Source organism: Centrocercus urophasianus, unplaced genomic scaffold (assembly GCF_019232065.1).
Source record: "Centrocercus urophasianus isolate 14NV4802_14NV808 unplaced genomic scaffold, USGS_Curo_1.0 seq_11, whole genome shotgun sequence".
NCBI classification, from domain to species: Eukaryota; Metazoa; Chordata; class Aves; order Galliformes; family Phasianidae; genus Centrocercus; species Centrocercus urophasianus.
In genome coordinates this window covers 55,316,046-55,334,303 of record NW_024884253.1, presented here as the reverse complement: position 1 = coordinate 55,334,303, position 18,258 = coordinate 55,316,046, and the positions used below count along the sequence as shown (strand labels likewise).

The 18,258-nt window shown below is 36.2% G+C and overlaps 1 protein-coding gene across 9 annotated transcripts in view; it reads right to left on the bottom strand.

Annotated features, from left to right (window-relative positions):
* Positions 1 to 18,258, bottom strand: part of ZNF407 (zinc finger protein 407) — a 340,478-nt gene that overhangs the window by 194,169 nt on the left and 128,051 nt on the right. For all 9 annotated transcript variants that reach the window (XM_042838457.1, XM_042838465.1, XM_042838439.1 and 6 more), the window contains one exon: positions 3,853 to 3,927. In XM_042838457.1, the coding sequence (XP_042694391.1) occupies positions 3,853 to 3,927 (75 nt within the window). The remainder of the gene's footprint in view (positions 1 to 3,852; positions 3,928 to 18,258) is intronic.

Genomic DNA, 18,258 nt, shown 5'->3' with positions numbered 1-18,258 from the left:
CCTGGTTGAGTTTTCCCCTGCCTATCACTAATTACTGTTCTGCCACATTTAAAATAGTAGCACTGTATCCCATTCTTAAAGTGCAGTAATATGGACCAGAGTGACCTTATAAAAACAAACACATTATTAATGCTCTTTGAAGAAAATGTCCTGGAACACAAATTCCAGTTCAGCAAGTATTTTTTTTTCTTATCTGAGTAACTTTATATATATGAATGCTCCTATTTGACTCAAAGGGATTACTCATCTGCAGAGAGCTATTTCAGAGCCAATTTGTTGTTTAAAATTCACAGGGAAAATAAGGTAATTAAACAACTGTTAGTTAAGGCCTTTCTGTGGTATGCTTGTATAAATTAAACAGAGGTATTAGAGACAATTTTAGTTAACAAAGTCTTCCTTTATAAAAAAGTATGTTTTGTGCTGAAAAAATGTCTTAAAGGATAAATGTATTTTTGTGCTCTTAAATCCAGAGTTGTCCTTAACAGTAGCAAAATTCAGTCTCACAGATGAGTGACTTAATTTTATTTTCTTGCTCCTATTTTTGTATACCTTAAATTCAGCAATGAAACATCTCAGTTGGTCCTACGTTTCCCCAGCTTACACCTAACATAATTTCTAACAGAAATTAGAACTCGGCACCATTAACGCTACTGATGCATTCACCTCGTCCTCAACCACATTGCCTCCGAGACACAATAAAGGTGTAGCCAAAGATTTATCCCGCCAATAAGATATAGTTATAGGTCCCATGAAGATTACTGACACTGAAGTACCAAATATGTACTGGCCTTGGACTTAGCAGATAACATGCCAGTTCTGAGATACATTCAAGTTGACAGTAAATCAGTATCACAGTTCCAATAACAGGAAAAAATATCTTAGAGGAATTTTTGTTAAAACATTCTACTTTTGAGTTAGTTATTAAATGGTAATGACCATAATGGACTAGGCAATAGGTTTCTTAGGCTTCTTTGCAGCTCAAACGTGCGGGCAATTTACAATAAGGCTATTTTTTTTAAGGTTCTGCGATTTGCCCCTTAAATCTATTTTGTCTTAAAAACAAATAAACAAAACCCAAACCCCAACCTTTAAACCAAAAGATACAGGAATCTTATTATGAATTATACTTGTTTTGTAAATCTGTGCATGAAAACACAGCCACAGCCTCCATAACACCTCCCTTTTGTGTCTACAAAAAAAACAATAGTCATGGGTAATGGAAAGCTAGAGAGTAAGTCACACTAGTTCAGCACTGCTTCACTAAATTGTAGATGTAATTTTTATTGCCTGTCTCAGATGTCAATGTATGTCATCCAAAATTCTTTCCTGAGAAGTTTGTAAAAAGAAGATCAATTTCTCAAGGTGTATAAATATATTTCTCAAGCACCCTTCTGAACTTATTTCAATTTTCAGGTTTTGATGATAGTCATGCTGACAACTTTTTTTGGTTCATCAAACTCTGTACTACAATTACATGAATTTACTTTTAATAAATTACCATCTTTGCATATATCAGTCAAACCACGAAGACTAAACACTTGCAAATAAAATGCATTATTAATTTAATTGTCACAGCCTATTTAGCTAGCTTCTATTAGTATTTGCTATAATATGCAACATATCAGAGGGCAGAATCAAATTCAAAACATAAAGAATAAACTGATTATATTGTTCTAGAGAAATTAAAAAATAGCAAGCTTGCAAAATTATAACCAAGGCATTAATGTTTTAAATAGGTAGCAAAACTATGTAATTTGATTTAGAATATGTTTATAGCCAAATTGATGTTTTAACATGCTGAAGAAGGATTTCTTTGGTTCCTAAAGCCATTAAAAAGCATCAAACTCTCCCACTATGGGAAAGGTGAAAAGGAAAGCAACGACAGATTGGTATTTACTGCAGTAGGTCATGTGGCTTTAAACATCCACAATCACCAGAGAGGGAACGTTCCTATAAAATTATAATGTTGCTTTAGCTCTGCCACACCTATTTGATGTTGCACTACATTAAACTTAAGTGCCAGCTAAGGAGGTACTGCAGAAAAGAAACAATCAAAAGACAGATGAAGAAATTTTAAACAGAGAAAGTACAAAGCCACTCAGATATCACTCGTGCATGCTGGCCCAGGGGAACAGATGCAGATGGAGCACAGAGGCTTGCAGGACAGAGCTTGGCTCCTTGCTCCCAGGGCAGCTGGGGCTGCCGGGGCTGTGACCCTGCCACTGTATGGACGGGTTGGGAGGGAACCTTCCTCCTCCTGCCATGCTGGCGAGGCAGGCAAAAAGCCTTTGAGGAATATGGGAAGAAATAGGGTAAAGCAGCCAGGCAGCCTTCAGGAGAAACAAACAAACAGGAGACAGCAATCACCACTTTAGGCTGTAGCATCCTGCCTGCTTAGGAATCCATTTCAACATGACAATCATTAAAATTATGACTGTCAGGCTAAGATACAATATTGGGATTTCTATCGTACGTATCCTTTTTGTGCACATACTCACTGTGGTAAAGCAGGCATTCTGTATGCTGTATTTATGATGATTACACAGCAAGCACCCCCTTGCAAAACAACATATTGAATGCTGCCAGTACCAAAACATGCCACCACAGTGAAACTTTTTTTCTTTTTGCAATTGTTGCTTTACGAGAAAAGATAACCAGCATAAACTTCAATACAGTATCTGATTTGATCAAACTGTAATTGTTCTGATGCGTTATTCTACATTTTAGATGAAAGCTAATATCTCAAAACTCTACATGAACATGTAAAGAGTAAAAGCAGTGATTAAACATGTACTTAGTCAAATAAAAGGTGTATATATTGTGTTAATGTAAAATCCTTCTTCCTCGCTCTGTGATTACAGTGTGCTGAACTTTGCGGGGAAAGGAATGCTCTAACCAACTATAGTCTCCAGTGTATTTAATAGAAAATGAACATGACCCAGGAAGAGTTTTGCAGTGATCTCCTACAATTCACAGCTACCAGTCAACTTCCCTTTCTTCTGTGTTAAAAACAGGAAATATTCTTTATTTGTAAAAGCTTGCAATAGAAGAATGAGTAACAACGTGGTACTATTTGAAACGTAAGCACCGACCATTGAACTCTGTAGGTAGGATGCATTCACTTACCCAAACTGAAATAGAATATGCCACCTTTTTGTCATCCAAAAAAAAACCTAACATTATTTGAGCTGCCCCAAGAATTCAAGAAAAAAGCAGTAACTATGACACAATATGACCAGTAAATCTGAGGTAAATTCCACTTATTTGCAAACACCGTGTTGTTCAGATTGCAAAACATGGTCACTTTACAAGCCATAGCAAAAAATAACCTCAAAAAAAAAAAAAAAAAAGTTGCAACTAAATAACTGATTTTTTTTTTTATTATTTATTTTTTTTTTTTTAAGTCAAAACACTAGATCTCTTTTCCTGTCCAAGACCAATAAGGAAACAACTTTGGTGGCTTTGACCTCAGTATTCACCACTAATCTAAGAAAGTTTTTTTCTGAACCTATGAGCTGCAAGGCCAGATAGATAAAAAATGAAAAAGTACTTGATTTTGTACTTGGACAGAGGGATACTACTATGGAAATCTTGAGGAAATAATATCACCTACTGAAAATCAGCTCCATATGTTGCAAATCATGTATTTTGCATGGAGTTGCTTTCTAAGCCAATTTTTTTACTGAATCCTACAGACCTGCCGTAAGGACCATACTGGCATATTTAAGCATGTTAAGCGTGTAGTAATAGTTGAGCTAAAAGTCCAGGTGACATGTTTTGGGGTGAGCTAAACACTCCAGGCGACACATACTACATAAAGAAAAGTTAGTAAAAAAATGTAAAGAGACTTACCTTTCTTTGGGTGTGCCAACTCCATGCTTGCCCAGTAAATGAGTATTCAAATGCTTCTTCATCACAAAAGCTACCCTGTGGAACAAACAGAAAAACAGGAAGATTAGTTTTTTTAATATTTTTTCTTTTTTTTTTAAATAGAGACTGTCAGTTTTGAGCATGCACTTGAGCATATTTTACTAATGTTGAAATTAAAACAGTAACTTTGACAGACAATATTCTAAACTTGGGAGTCCACTCTGCAGTGACAAATTTTCTTCAGATTGTAGTCACTGGGGTATTTTCATTACAAATAAGCAATCACAACCATACATCACTGGTCAAATACAAAAACTGCTTCTGCTTTCTGTTGTAAATTATAACGCCTTATATAATATTGCGAGAGCAGACAACTTTGCTTAAATTGCATTGTCTCATATTATGAACTGACGGAGTCTCAGTTACACCTTTGAATTTATTTAAGTTTAATGGACACATCCTACAACCTTTCTTCATACGAGTTTCATTTTCTTTAATGAGAGTAATAAAAAGAATACAGTAAGATCAGATGCTTTAATCACTGCTTCTGTCTGGTCAAACTTCACTGTATTAATTATTTAAAGAAATATACATGGAAACAAATTAATAGTCTTAGTTATTTTATAGCCTTGTGAAAAAAGGGAAGGAGAACGATGAAGCACACTTTTGCAATTACATTTTGAAAGTATTCTTGAAACTAGCAAGACATTGTTGAAGACATCAACAATAGCAGCCACACTTACACTACCTGGCATTGTGTTTACACCAAATAAAACACAAATAATTTAATTCCATTTTAGTGATACATATAATGAAACAGATAGGAACCTACAGAGTACCATTTTGCTGCTGATAAGACCCGAACATCGATTTAATTATGTCATTCGACTGCTTCAAACAATTTAGATATCAGACTGAAGCTGCAAACTAAAACAGTTCTCTTGATAAGCAAAAATTGTACTGCTGTAACTTTCAGTGTGAAAAGGGCTTGCAAACATTTTTGTTAATTATGTATTACAGCTGTCCTTCATAAAGTTAATTACAAATAGCTGAAAGGCAATAGACTCTATTTGCATATGTACATGAAAGGCATGACATATGCAAAAATATGATTTTAATTAGCATTCCATGATATGAAGGGCTACAAATCAAACTGGCATGTTATAAGATTTTTAACATTAAGCGCTGAATTCATCTGGACGTGTTTGCAGTAATGGACAATGGAAGGACTGTAAAAAATACTGTAGCATTATGGCATGTATTAGCCAAGAAAGCCAAGAAAGAGTACTTTTCCTTTACAAATATCACAGTGTGGCTTCTCCATGTCTGATCTACTTTCAGCACTTTCACATTTCTACAGCGAATCTCTCTTGTGCATCCTTTAGGGTGTAAGAATATCATTTTATGTTATTTAAATGACAGCGACTTCATGATCTTTATAAAAAGACATAGGTAATGCCTTAACTACTTTCCGCTACACAATGCATAAGTCACTACAACCATGGGTAATCTATCACACCACGATCATTATTAGTACGCAAGAGCTACTGGAATTACTGTACATGGGGAAAATTATTGTAACAAAGTCAAATCGTGTGTTCTGATAACAGCACAAGGCATTCCAAATGTACCGCTTTCTTGCTTTTCAGCAGAAACAATAACCATTTCTTCACAGCTGTGAAATGTGCCTAACAGATCTTAATTTAGTAATATTCCCACTTTCTGGTACAAACCTTCCCCTCCCTTAAAAAAAAAATTAAAAAATATTACTGTTAAAGGGTAATGTGCAATTCAAGTTGGAAAGGCACTTGGATGCTTCTTACACAGCAAAGTGTTCTTAGGAAATGTGGAAGGCAAAGATGCCAACCAGTTACACAGTATTTCTAGGGATGTTTTTTTCCACTTTAGAGTCTGTATACTTGAAGCTGCTGAACAAAAGCCAAACGCTTCTTACATTGCATCTCTGCAGGGGGTACAGACAGAAATACCTTCCTGCAAGTATCAAAGACAAAGGCCTTGTTAATAATTTGAAGTAATTAATCTCCCATTAGACGTTTGGTACAGAGCCACCATTTCGCTGCTGTTATAAAATACAAATAAAATGAAGATTGACTCAATAAAAGTCTCAGCACCTACTAGCAGCTTAAGCTTTTTAACATAATGCCTGAAGACTTGTACTTAAAAGCACAGCCTGCCTCTGTGCAAGCTTAAAGTGCTCAGTACACCTCAAGAACATCCCTCATGTTGCAGATTCAGGCCAAGAAACTAAAAGCGAAGTTGCTTGAGAATGAAATGCAGAATTTATCCTAAGAAAAAGTGAGCCCTTTGTTCAAAAAAATATTTTTTTCTTAGAATAAAAACAAAGACTAAATTTTGCTTGAGATGCTGAATATGAGGATAACACAATAAAAGGTTAGGTGTGAAAATCATTTGTTTATATTTACCAAATACGGCAGGAAATTTTAAGGGAGCTGTGGAAGTGGGTAGTGAAAACACAAAGAAATGTTTTCAGCACATTCAGTAATTCCATGTTTCCAAGCAATTACAGTTTTAAGGAATCAAAAAAAATTGCTTTTTTTCTCCTCCAACAACTGACTCACCTCTGCTGAGGTAAATCAGTTACTCCTAAACTATTGCCAGGATTGGATAGTTGACATGACTTAGCCTTCTCCTTTTCAAATGAATGTTAAGGGAATCTGTCTGGCACAAGCAGGGACTCGAGGAGTGATTTCAAGATCATTGTGTATATATACATATATATATATATATATATATATATATATATATATATATTTCAAGACCATCATGTAATATATTTTCAAATCGAGGGGAATTTTTTTTACAAGCTTGTAATAAGCACTGACTCAGACTTCCATGATTTTTTTTTCTTTTCTTAACTCCAGTAGAAACAAAAGCCTGTAAATGCTATCAATTAACTGAGTTAACTGGTTTCAAAAAAAAGGCATTAAGAAGGAGTAGGAAAAATCTGAAGTTGCCATACTCCTCCTATTTTGTATCCATGCAAAACGGGACAGACTACAGACCTAGAATCATTTTTACAAAACCTGATCTAAAAATACTCATTCCCAATTGACATGAAGACAGGCAGTAACAGCTGCACTAATTTCCTAAGGTTCAGGTCTCCTAGGGAAGAAACATCCATTCTAGACTTCCAACTGTTGACCAATGAAAGCTCCCCGCATGCACATGGAATACTGCTCCCAGAAGTCTCTCCTGGCACTGGGAAAGATGAGTAGGAAGGACGTTGTTTGTACTCACTGGCATTTTGTTTGTTTGTGGTTTTGTTGTTCTTGTTCCTGTTGTTTGTTTGTTTGTTTAACTTTGCTAGTGATTTTCAACTACTCTGGCTCCATACTACCATTATTTCCCAGCACATGTACTCTATGTTCAAAATCCAGGACAAATTAAAAGTAAAATGAAAAATGGCATAGAGCTTTAGAATAGCATCCACGTTCCCTATGGACAGGGGGTTTTTTTTGTTTTTGTTTTTTTTTTTTTTTACATAGAAACTATAAATACAAATAACTTTCAATCATAAATATACAAGCACCTTTCCCAAAATAAGTCTGCAGAATATTCTGTTTTCAGTTTGGAAGAGTTGTGGTTTTGCAGGAATGTGTCCACTCATAATCCATGGCACTCTTCAAACAGCACTTGGACTCACTCTGAGAAAGCCTGTAACTGATTTAGGAGCCTCTGAAGACTTGTCTTCAAGTTATAAAAGCATATGTTAATGTACAAAAGAAACAAAGGAAATTCTAATTCTGGGACTAAAGAAACATATTGGACAATCTTGACTTCTACTTTTCATTCTACTGTAGTACAAGTTCTTCAGCATGTACAATGTTTATCATCACAGTACCCAAGGAAAATGAATAATCTGTCACATATTGTTCTCTCATTTTCTCCACAGGGAAAGAATTCTTCTCTGTGAAGTATCTTTTTTGAGAAGGCAAAAGATCCTAGGTTTTATTATGGCTTGAATCTATGAAAGTCTTTTTAATATGTATATTGGTCTGTTAGTAGAAAGTCAGGTCAAAGAAAACAAACACAAAACAAATATTCTAGACCATAAAGTCATGAAATCTGTGACAGTTCATTGTTTCATAAGCGTTTACTCCTCAGCCTTGGCCTAATTCCAAGGAAGGAGCTCAATCTTATCTCTTCCAGAAAGTCACTTGCATCCACATCAACAAACCAGTCATCTTGTAGTCTAACTACTGCAGAAGACCGGAATTTATTTTTGTGGGACTCTATAAACTAGTTACACAGCAGCTGAAAAGCAATTTTACATTACTTCACAGTGGATACACAGCTTTGCAACGAGTCCCAGAGATTTACCTTACAGACAGCAGTGTTTAGTGATGGCAGAAAAGTCCAGGAGAACAACAAATATCTATACTTCATTAATATCCTTAATATCCTTTACAACTACTCTAAACTATACAGAATGGGAATTTAACTGTGAGAATACAGGTAAACTACTATAGGGTAAGTACAGGCCCCGAATATACAAGATGTTTTAATAAAGGTCCTCTAAATTCTTTTTTTTTTTTTTTTTTTTTTTTTTTTTCTTTTAAGCAAACTACAATGCTATTATTTTAAAATTGTTAGCAATTAGATCTTTTATCTTGTTTTTCTTATAAGTTTGGGGCACTCAGAAAGAATGCTATGGTTTATCACTCTGGATAAACTGCATGGGAGACCTGACAGCTCTGAGAAATAATAAGACAAAGGATTTCTCAAAATTCTGTGCACTCGTAGAACATAAGTAACATATTATCTTGTCTGCACCGTCTTCTGTTTTCTATGATTTGTGCCTGAATTTCTGTCCCTTTATCTTAATCTGAGGGCAGAAAATCAAAGCATTCTGCATGGATCACACCAAGAAAGAGGACAGTATGTTTAGGCAACTACACAGTAACTCAGATGCAGATAGTTCTTATTCCACGACTGGACTACTCTTGTTCTTTATGGTTTCATGAAATACGCTGTAAACCTCAGTTGTTTGTAGTTGAATGAGTGGTTCATAAGGAGTCCCGCCAATAGAAGCACAATTACTAAAAGAAAGAAATAGTCCCATTTCTTAAGGCAAATATGAGTCACATGTTCAATAAAACTTGTGTCATTAATGATTTGTACATGTTCTAAGTATAAAAGTAGAACTTCATACACTCAAAGTCTAATAATACACAACAGTCTAAATGGACTTAAAGCTAAGTTGTATAATTTAATAATTACATAAAAAGTTACTAAACAAATCTCTTCTCTCTGGCAAGACTTTGCATTCATCAGGTCAATTTCAGGGACAAGAGCATAGAGGAAAACACAGAAGTACCCAGAAAGCAATGGTTTTCTATATACAAGTAATCTTTTTTTCCATGCATCAAAAGTTTAAATTCCTGGGAATTTCATCAAGTCCATCATTCGTGGATGTTTGCTGATTCTGAAAGGTCCAGACTGGGATGCTGATAACTCTCTTGCATGACCGTGCGCAAGGGACTCAATTTAAAAGAAAGTATCTGGCAGGGCTGAGTCTGGTGTGGAAGATATCCAGTAGTCTGAAAGGCTTCATGTCCTTTGTGACAGGATGTCAGGTTCGACTAAATATCTGGCAGGACGAAGTCTAGTGTGGAAAACATCCAAATATCTGAAAAACTTCATGCCCTCCGTGACAGGACGTCAAGTCCTACAATCCTGCATAGGAAAGCTGGGATTTCCTGCTGACTCACTTAGCAGCCAAATGAGGCAGGTCTTTTTACTTCCAACTCACAACTATGATTGTTCTTCTTAAGTTAAAAATAAAAAATAAAATCAATAGCATTTCAGAAGGTTAACAAGTCACATGTCATCACTCAGGCTGAAATACTGATTGTGCTGTGATGCGTTGGCTTACACTCCCTGCTGACCTCACATATTAAAGAAGGGTATGGCTATTCTATGCTCCACCCTCACTAACACTAGTGATCAAACTGAAAAGGAAAACAAATGTATCTGGCGTATGTGGCACCTTACTCCCCATCTTCAAGTGCAAACAACTTGGCACACTGGAAAATGCAACTTTTTCTCTTGAAAGAGAAAGAAGAGGCAAAAGAGGACAATTTTGGCATTACTAACAAGACAAGAACCAGAGCACCACTGTGGCAATTCATAAAACCTAAAGATTCAATCACAAGTTATACATTTCCACGAATTATTAGCCTTTCTACCTTATGTTTGAAAGTTGGGGGGGCTTTTTACACTCTTCTACGCCACAATCATGTATTAACTTTTCCATGGAGATGTACCACTGCTGAAGTCCAAAACCCAACCTTTTTGAAAACTACTTTTAGGGGAATATGAAATTGTCAGTGCAAAAGACAGCAACCTTCTCTTCTTAAAATATTTCATTTTTACTGTTTTACATGGAATGAACTAACGATGAAGTCGAGATGTCTAAAGAAAAAAAAATGAGAAACGACAACAACTTGAATTACTGCATTAGTGGAACACCTGTACACAGCTTGCACCCAATGTAGACTTGAGTATCACAGCAGCTACTCTTCCTGACTTGCTTTGAACAGGATGACAGACAACAGGATTGTCAATGTGCTGTTCAATGACCTGCATCAATCTCACGAATAATTTACTGCTCTATCAGACAGATCATTATGGATGAGTTGTGCACTATCAATCAATCGGCTGTATTGTTCCTGCATATTCCTGCATCTATCATCCAGAAGAGAGAAAAAATCCCTCAACATACTCCTGTTGCTTTCTGTCACCAATCTGCGTCCTTCAAAATGTGAAAGAATTATTAGTCACATGGCCATAAATAAATAGCAGGGGGTATAATTATTTCCTTTTATGTATTTTGGCATAAAAGAGCTGGGTATCAAGAAAGAGAAAAGAAGCTCCACTCAAACCGACCCGGAAATATCATGCCATCCAAAGCTGTTAAGTTTTCTCACCATCTCGCTTTCAAGAGATGTACGCAACATAAACCATTCAGGATAGAAATTAGCCTGTCACTGCAAGGACTGTGGCAAAAAGAAAAAAACATTGGTAGTGTCTACATTATTTCCTTGATCTTGAGGAATTCACTTATCCGTTAATTGTATGCCTCACCTCAAGTCACTTAGTTTGTAACTGAAGCTGAAAGGTTTCTTGTAAGTTAGCCACAGATTTGTTCTTAATTTCACTTTCTTATTGCTTTATGTCTTTTTTTTTAATTTTTATTTTTAATATCAAAAGCATCCCAAGAAACCTCAAATGAACAATGCAGAGGTTCAAGCACCTGTGTCCCCTGGACATCCCCTGTTCAAACATCAGAAATTAAAAAGGCTCCAAAATTCACAGTAAAATATCATAAACGAATAAACAAAATAAACGAATAAATTAAAATTAATGACCAGTGAAACCAGTCAGACAAACAAACAAACAAACAAAAGCAATCAATTTTAGGAAATTTAACTTTTAATTCTCCCCAAACACCTATGTTTAGAAATGAAGCTGAAGTTGTTCATGCACCATTACTAAAAATAACAATCTACTTGAACAATATGCAACTGGGTATTCTTCTCAAGCAAAATAAAATGTAATAAAAATATTTTTGTTTTGTTTTAAATCTGAACTTTCCTACCGAAGTTGAATTGACCTGTTGTCCATCTAAATATCCAGAGTTCTGTTATGGAGCCAAATTGATGACAAGCTAATAAAAACTAAAATAAATAAAAGATTGCTTATTATACATACTATTTTTAAACTGATCCCTGTAAGTAAACAAATGGCTCTCTACTTATTTTGTTTGCTTAATGGGCAGTCTAAAAATAGTTGAAACAGTGAAAAAAACTTTGAAGTCAAAAGGTGCTCACTTTGTCAGGTAATCACATTACAAATATATGGGAAAATTAGTACTGCTACAAGAAATGTTTGTTTCAATATTCAGAGGAGTTAATGAATGTTAAGTGATAATGGTAGACAACAGCACTATGTAATTACATTTCTCAACACACCTTACGAAATCACTTCTAAGCCAGAAGAATCACATGTTCTATTAATTTTCATTGGTTATCAAACATCTGCAACTGTCACCTCCGCCAGGTGTTTGGTAATCTAACAGCTGCACAGAGTGTTAAAAAAACAAAAACCACAATGCTTTCTGTAGTCTGCTGTCAGCCTCCCAGTTTACCAGAGCACAGACTCTCTTCTGCGAGTTCTGAAATGACACCTTAGGCTTAGCGTTTAGAGTGCACTGCATCTAAAATAAATTACCATCAACATCCAGAAACATAACAATACCAGAGAACATATTTGTTGTAAGAAATAAAACTCTGGGAATGCTTTCAACACACATCAAGATTTTCAGCTATATACAAAAGGGCATCCACCCATTTTGCCACCAAGAAATTGCCCTTTTCCTTTCTTTTCTTTCAGTACATACATCCAGCATTCCTGTAACAGCTCCCTTCCATTCCCATTTCCTTCCTCTCTTCAGGCATTGTTCTGTCTCTTCATCCACGATCCATTTCCTAGCATGCTCAGTACTTCACATCTAAGCATAGCCACAATATGATGCAGGAGACATCAGTTCCACCTATCATCATCTTGCATTTGGAAAGAGACTTCAAACTAATCTGCTTCAGGATAAAGAACAGAAATGATGTTGCCTGTCACTATCTGCAAGTGTCAACTCTAAAAGGCTGGCACGTGTTTTTTTTCCTTGATTTCAGTAGACTGATGTGTACATTGTGTTTTTCAAAGCCTGTAAACATGTTGCTCTCAGATCATCAGTGTGACATCTCCAACTGATGGTTTCTTTATGTCCCTAGTTAATTTAAGACTTCAGTAGGAGAAAATGGACCTCTCAACTTTGCCTCAGAAAGACAGTGCAGGCTATGAATTAGTTCTCCCTCTCAATAGAACAGTGATTTCCAAAATTTGAGTTCAACTTAAAATTTGTAGAGCTAAAAAAAAATCATAATTATGTTCTCTCTAATATTTTTTTGAATCTTTTGTTCTTCCTGAACAAAAAGTCACTTTAGATGCTGTGTTTTCTTCCTAACTGCTTAGAAATTGCACTGCAGACGGAGTTACTGTGAAAGCAGATTTTCTACAGGAAGAGCTATCTTAAGAGTAATATCTTCGCCATCAGAAAAATCTGTTATTGCCTATCTTTAAAGGGAATCAAAAGATATTTAAAGATAGTTGACTTCAGGCTGTAAAATGCACAGGCTTCTCCAGCAATAGGGCCACCATGCATAACTCAATCAATTCAGGATATGCAGAGTCTGTTACCCTTTACAAAGTTGCGGCTACGAAGAAAAGAACTGACCACTATCTGATAACTGAAGTGCTCAAAATTAACAGTCAGAAGTCATAAACTATTTTTACTGACAGTTTACCCACAATTTGAAAACACTGCTGGTGATAGATGGCAACTGAACCTAAGAGAATGCAGCCTGCTTGGTCTGTGACAATAGTGAGAAACTTGCCCTTTGTCTAACATTGAAGAGCAAGTGCTGCTTGATCTGTTTATTCTTGAGAATTAAATCCAGTTGTACAATATATCCTTCTTGCCTTCCATCAGACCTTCCAGAAGACTGTTTAACTTAAGATAGAAAGCAAAATATTTCAAAATATCTGTTCAACAAGATAGCTGCAACTGCATAAAAAGAGTAAAATGAAGACAGCAGTACTCAATCTCTAATAATGAGAAGTATCATTCATATGCATGAATCACTACAACAGCTTTGACAAATCAGAACAGCCTAGGAAAAAATGAAGGCAAGCCTTTGGATCACACTGGTTTCAATTCACAGAAATTCATCTAATACTTTTGTACGCATAGACACACCAATAGCATAGGAAAAATGAGGACACCCAGCTTGTCCAAGGGTTCTCTAACCTGGCTGTTCCTACTTCAGAGACTAAGAGCCATGAAACACTGGTGACAGAAACACTGCGGTGTATATCTGACACTTGGCTACTGTATTTCATGTTTCACTATGATAAATGTTGATTTTTCATAGTTACAAGATACCTCAGTTAGTAGTTAACATAAACCTTAGAAGTTTGTTGTTTGTTCTGCAGTTTTTGGTCTCAGTTGCAGTTTCAGTCTCTCCAAGTACTCTCTTCTCAGCCAGCTCCAAACCCCCAAAACCTGAGATTTGTAACAACAAATTTCTCCCCCTACCACTGAAGAGGAAGGAGGCTGGCTGAAGAAAGCAACACTGATTGCTAGAGGAAACCACAACATGCAGACCAGAAGGACTTGTATGCACCATACAAGCACCACAGATCTTCTGAACTCTTTCAAATTACGAGACTGAACATGGAACCAGCAGCGTGGAAGTCTATCCAAACGAGAACTCCAGGTGGCTACTGGGCTGTTACTCCACTTGTCCCATAGGAAAGTGGTAACATCTCTCACCACCTCAGCCACAGACTTAGCAGGAAAATTACTAGCCACTAAAGCTGCCAAGTGGTAAGTGTGGTATTGCCTAGGTTTGTCCTAGTCCTCTGCTGGACTCACTTCAGACAAAGAAGTGGAAAGCCAGGTGACCAGTGCTGAAATGGCCTTCGTCCATCACCTCAGAGGCTGAGAGCTTTGATGCTGGAAGTTTCAAAGAAGGGACTGAACAAGTTATTCTTGTACCTGGTCTCAGAAAAAAATGTAAGTTTTCTGTAAACAGCTGAAAGATGCCTCTTCTGAGATTGCAAGGCAAGAACTGGCTGAAGGCAGAAGCTTACTAAAAACTCTGAAATTCCAAGTAAGTGTTGAAGGCTTTCTGCAGGATTAACAGGGTACTCACCTGAGAATTGAGATCTAATTCTTACTGAAGCAGTGAAGACAATTAAAACAAACACTGAATGAGAAGTACATTTTGCATCAAAAGACACACATTCTTGCAGTCCAGTATAGATGCTGCACACATTAGCTATGAAAACTGTTATCAGTATGAGGACAAACAAAGGAATATATCTAAGACAAATCAGTACAGTCATAAAGATGATATCTGTGACACAGCAGAAGATGTTCCCTGGCAAAGAATACACCAGTCTCAGCCAGTAGTTGAGATTTGTGACCAGAAATGGTCAGAGTTAATCAAGCATGAGAAAGATGGATCTATCTATGTGCCCAATGGAATTAAGAAAAAAACACCTTTGATCTCAAGAGCCTACATATACATATACAGACATATTGAGTGTACAGACGAACAAACCTTTGAAGGACAAATAAGTTTTGCTGAAAACAAAATGTTATGGTATGTTATTAAAAAAAGAAAAGAATTATTAGATTGCCTGAAAAAAGGCAAAAAACGGAATTCATTTTTTTTTCTGAGTTTTGTCAGCAAAAACTGTGAGATATGTTACTACAAGGATATATTACAGGACTCTAGTTTTATATACAAAGTGAAAACCTGGCCCTATAAAGAGTTACATAAAGAGACATAAACCATGTCTCTTTAACAGTAAAATTATTGTCATCATTCTGAGACGACACTTCCACTATAGGGCTCTTCCTTTTTTGATCCTTGCTGTCGTTGTAACCATAAAGCCTTAGGTTTAAGTGCTAGTATGGAACAATGGAATCCACCAGGTTTCAACAGAGGGGAAACCTGGAAACATAGGTAGCACTATTCCATTTTATTCTATTACAACACATTTTGTTTTTCATGAAATTTACATCATTAATGTCAGCCTCAGAAACCATCACTTACATAGGAAGACATAAGTAAAATCTGGGCTATTTAGTATCTGTGTTTCTTTATCCCTGTATAACATGAATTTGGGACATTTTAAGAAACTGAACAAGGTCTACCTATTTTCATTTTTGTGCTAGCAGGTAAACAAAGCCAAAGAAGCTGGGCAATTGGGTGCTCTTGTCATGTTTTGATTCTGTTGGCACTGAACCATTCAACTGAACAGAACAGAAAACTATGTTTTAAAAATTTGCCAGACACGCAAGAATTCTGAATGTTCTTAAATGAGTTAAGAAATTTGAGGAAACATTTGAAGAAATGGCTTACATCATCTCCCTTGAAATTACCAGTGGCTAGAAGCAGATAGAGTACTTTCCACTACTTGTTCAAATTTCTTTCTCATATTTCAACGCAACTCTCTCTAAAATCTGTAACAACTGACTTCTCTAAGAATTAAACAGACAAACAAACAAAAAAAAGAACTAGCAAATAAGTAAACATTCCTTCCAAGGTATTTCTTGGGATTTAAAGGAATTAAGTCTAAACTAATCAACTTTACACAGGTCAGCACAAATTATTTGCATAACAGGTTTGGTTTTTTTTTCCACAAACAGTCCCTCAACTGTGAGCCGTAGTTTTGTCATGGACGAATCATAACAACACTCAACACCGACTGTAAAGAAACATTTGATGACTTAAAAAATCATGGAAAATGTCCTATAAAATTATAGGCCTATCTTGCTTTCCTCTCCGAGCAGAGAAATTTAAAAAACATGGTCACAACTGGAGCAAGTGTGGAAACCGTTGCTTCGGACCAGAGGGTTTTCAGCCACAGATGGCCTCACATTTCAGGCAGTATAAATGATCTTTGAAAAATTAAGTATATAAAGAATGCTTTCTCGTTTGTTTCAAACTAAAATAAGCAAACAAAAATCAAAGAATTACGTTCCTTTATGTTTTCTCAGAACCACCAAAGGCACGACTTACGACATGAAATCTGGGCAGCATCTGGGCAGACCTGGAGACAGGATTAGTTTGATCAGCATGCAACTTTTGAAGCACTGAATAGCAGGCAGTGTCGTATGCAACACATAGCCAAATGGATGGATGGAATTGATTTTGTAAAGAGCTATGAATAAAATAGTCCAAAATATTAACCAATAAACACATGCCTGGGTAAGAAAGCCATATTATAAAATTACTGTAAAGATCCTGTAACTGTTCAGGGGAGGAAAAAGTCCCATTTTCCACCTAGCCTGCAAGCGCCGAGTTTTCTGATAATAAGATCCAAGGAACCTGTAAACCCAAGGCTCTAATTTTCTTATGGCGACTGTGTAATATTTTGCAAAGTAAAACTGACTGAGATGGAAGCTATTTTGCATGGTACAGTGGCGATGGCTAACAAATGAGAGTTTTGTGGGCTGAATGTTAGTCCCCTGCCTCATCTGCCACCCCTAATGACAGCAGCCACCTGCTGTTTTATTGTCACAGCTGGAGCCGGTTCACACTCCTTGGTGCTGAGCTCTGCCCATGAGCGCCAAGCTCTCGCCTCGCCTCATTACTTTGATGAACTTTTTATGGTCAGCACCCATGAAGACCTCATCTAGGACTATACAACCTAGATCGGCTTCAGGGAGTGCTTCCAGCTAGCACGAGGTGATAATACACAGTGACACTATGGCTGCTACTGTCTGTCACTTAGTCAAGTCACTGTACTACACTCCTGGCTCTACAGGGCCCTCAACAGGTAAAATGCCATGAAATTCCCCTACGTAATAAAGTTATTTCTCTCTTTTTCACATTGTAATACAGAGATCGTGTCACACTAGCAAAATCTAGCTTTTCAAAGATAGATATGAAAGTAAAAAATATACCGAGCTGTTTACTACATATAGCTACAGAGAAGAAATTTCTACATCCTACAGACATAAACTCACTGCATTGCTAAAAAATATATCCTGTGTTAAAGAAACCGACAGTGAAAAGCATATTGCAGCTTGATTAACAGTGCCCAATACGGAAAATCATAATTACGTGTATTTTATAAGAGAAAGATCATTTTAACCTAAAGAAAAGAAAGCAGAGAAACAAAAATCAAGCGTGCTAAAACAAATTACTACCCAAACAAATCCCCTGTGGAAAATGATATATGCTAGCCTCCCTCCTCCAAAACAAAACCCACACAAATGCATTTATTGGATATGATAATAGAACAAATCACGATAACAATAAAGCAAAACCTTTTACATTGTCTGATACTATTTTCTTCCAATATAACAGTAAGCATGATCGTCCTTTCCTTTGCAAAAATTTTTTGTACTAGCAAGTGCTCCAAATCCTATGTGCTTGTGTACGTTTTTAAACTTCATCAGAAATTTCCTTATTGATTTATTTCATACAGACTGCTTTCTGCTCCATCACTGAAATTTTACCCCAGGTTTACTTTCAGCAATAGAAAAATCCTTCTGGTGTCAACAGAGCTTTATATTTGCCCATATTTACATATATCATTAAGATTAATATATGTGCTATTAATAATAATTTCATTAACATTCTGAAATCATCAAATAACATTTTGACTTTTGAATGGCTGTAGGCTATTATAAGCCTAAAAACCAGAACATTTTCAGTATTCATTGTGTAGCAATCCAGCTGATCAGTTTTGACAAATTCATGCAATGTT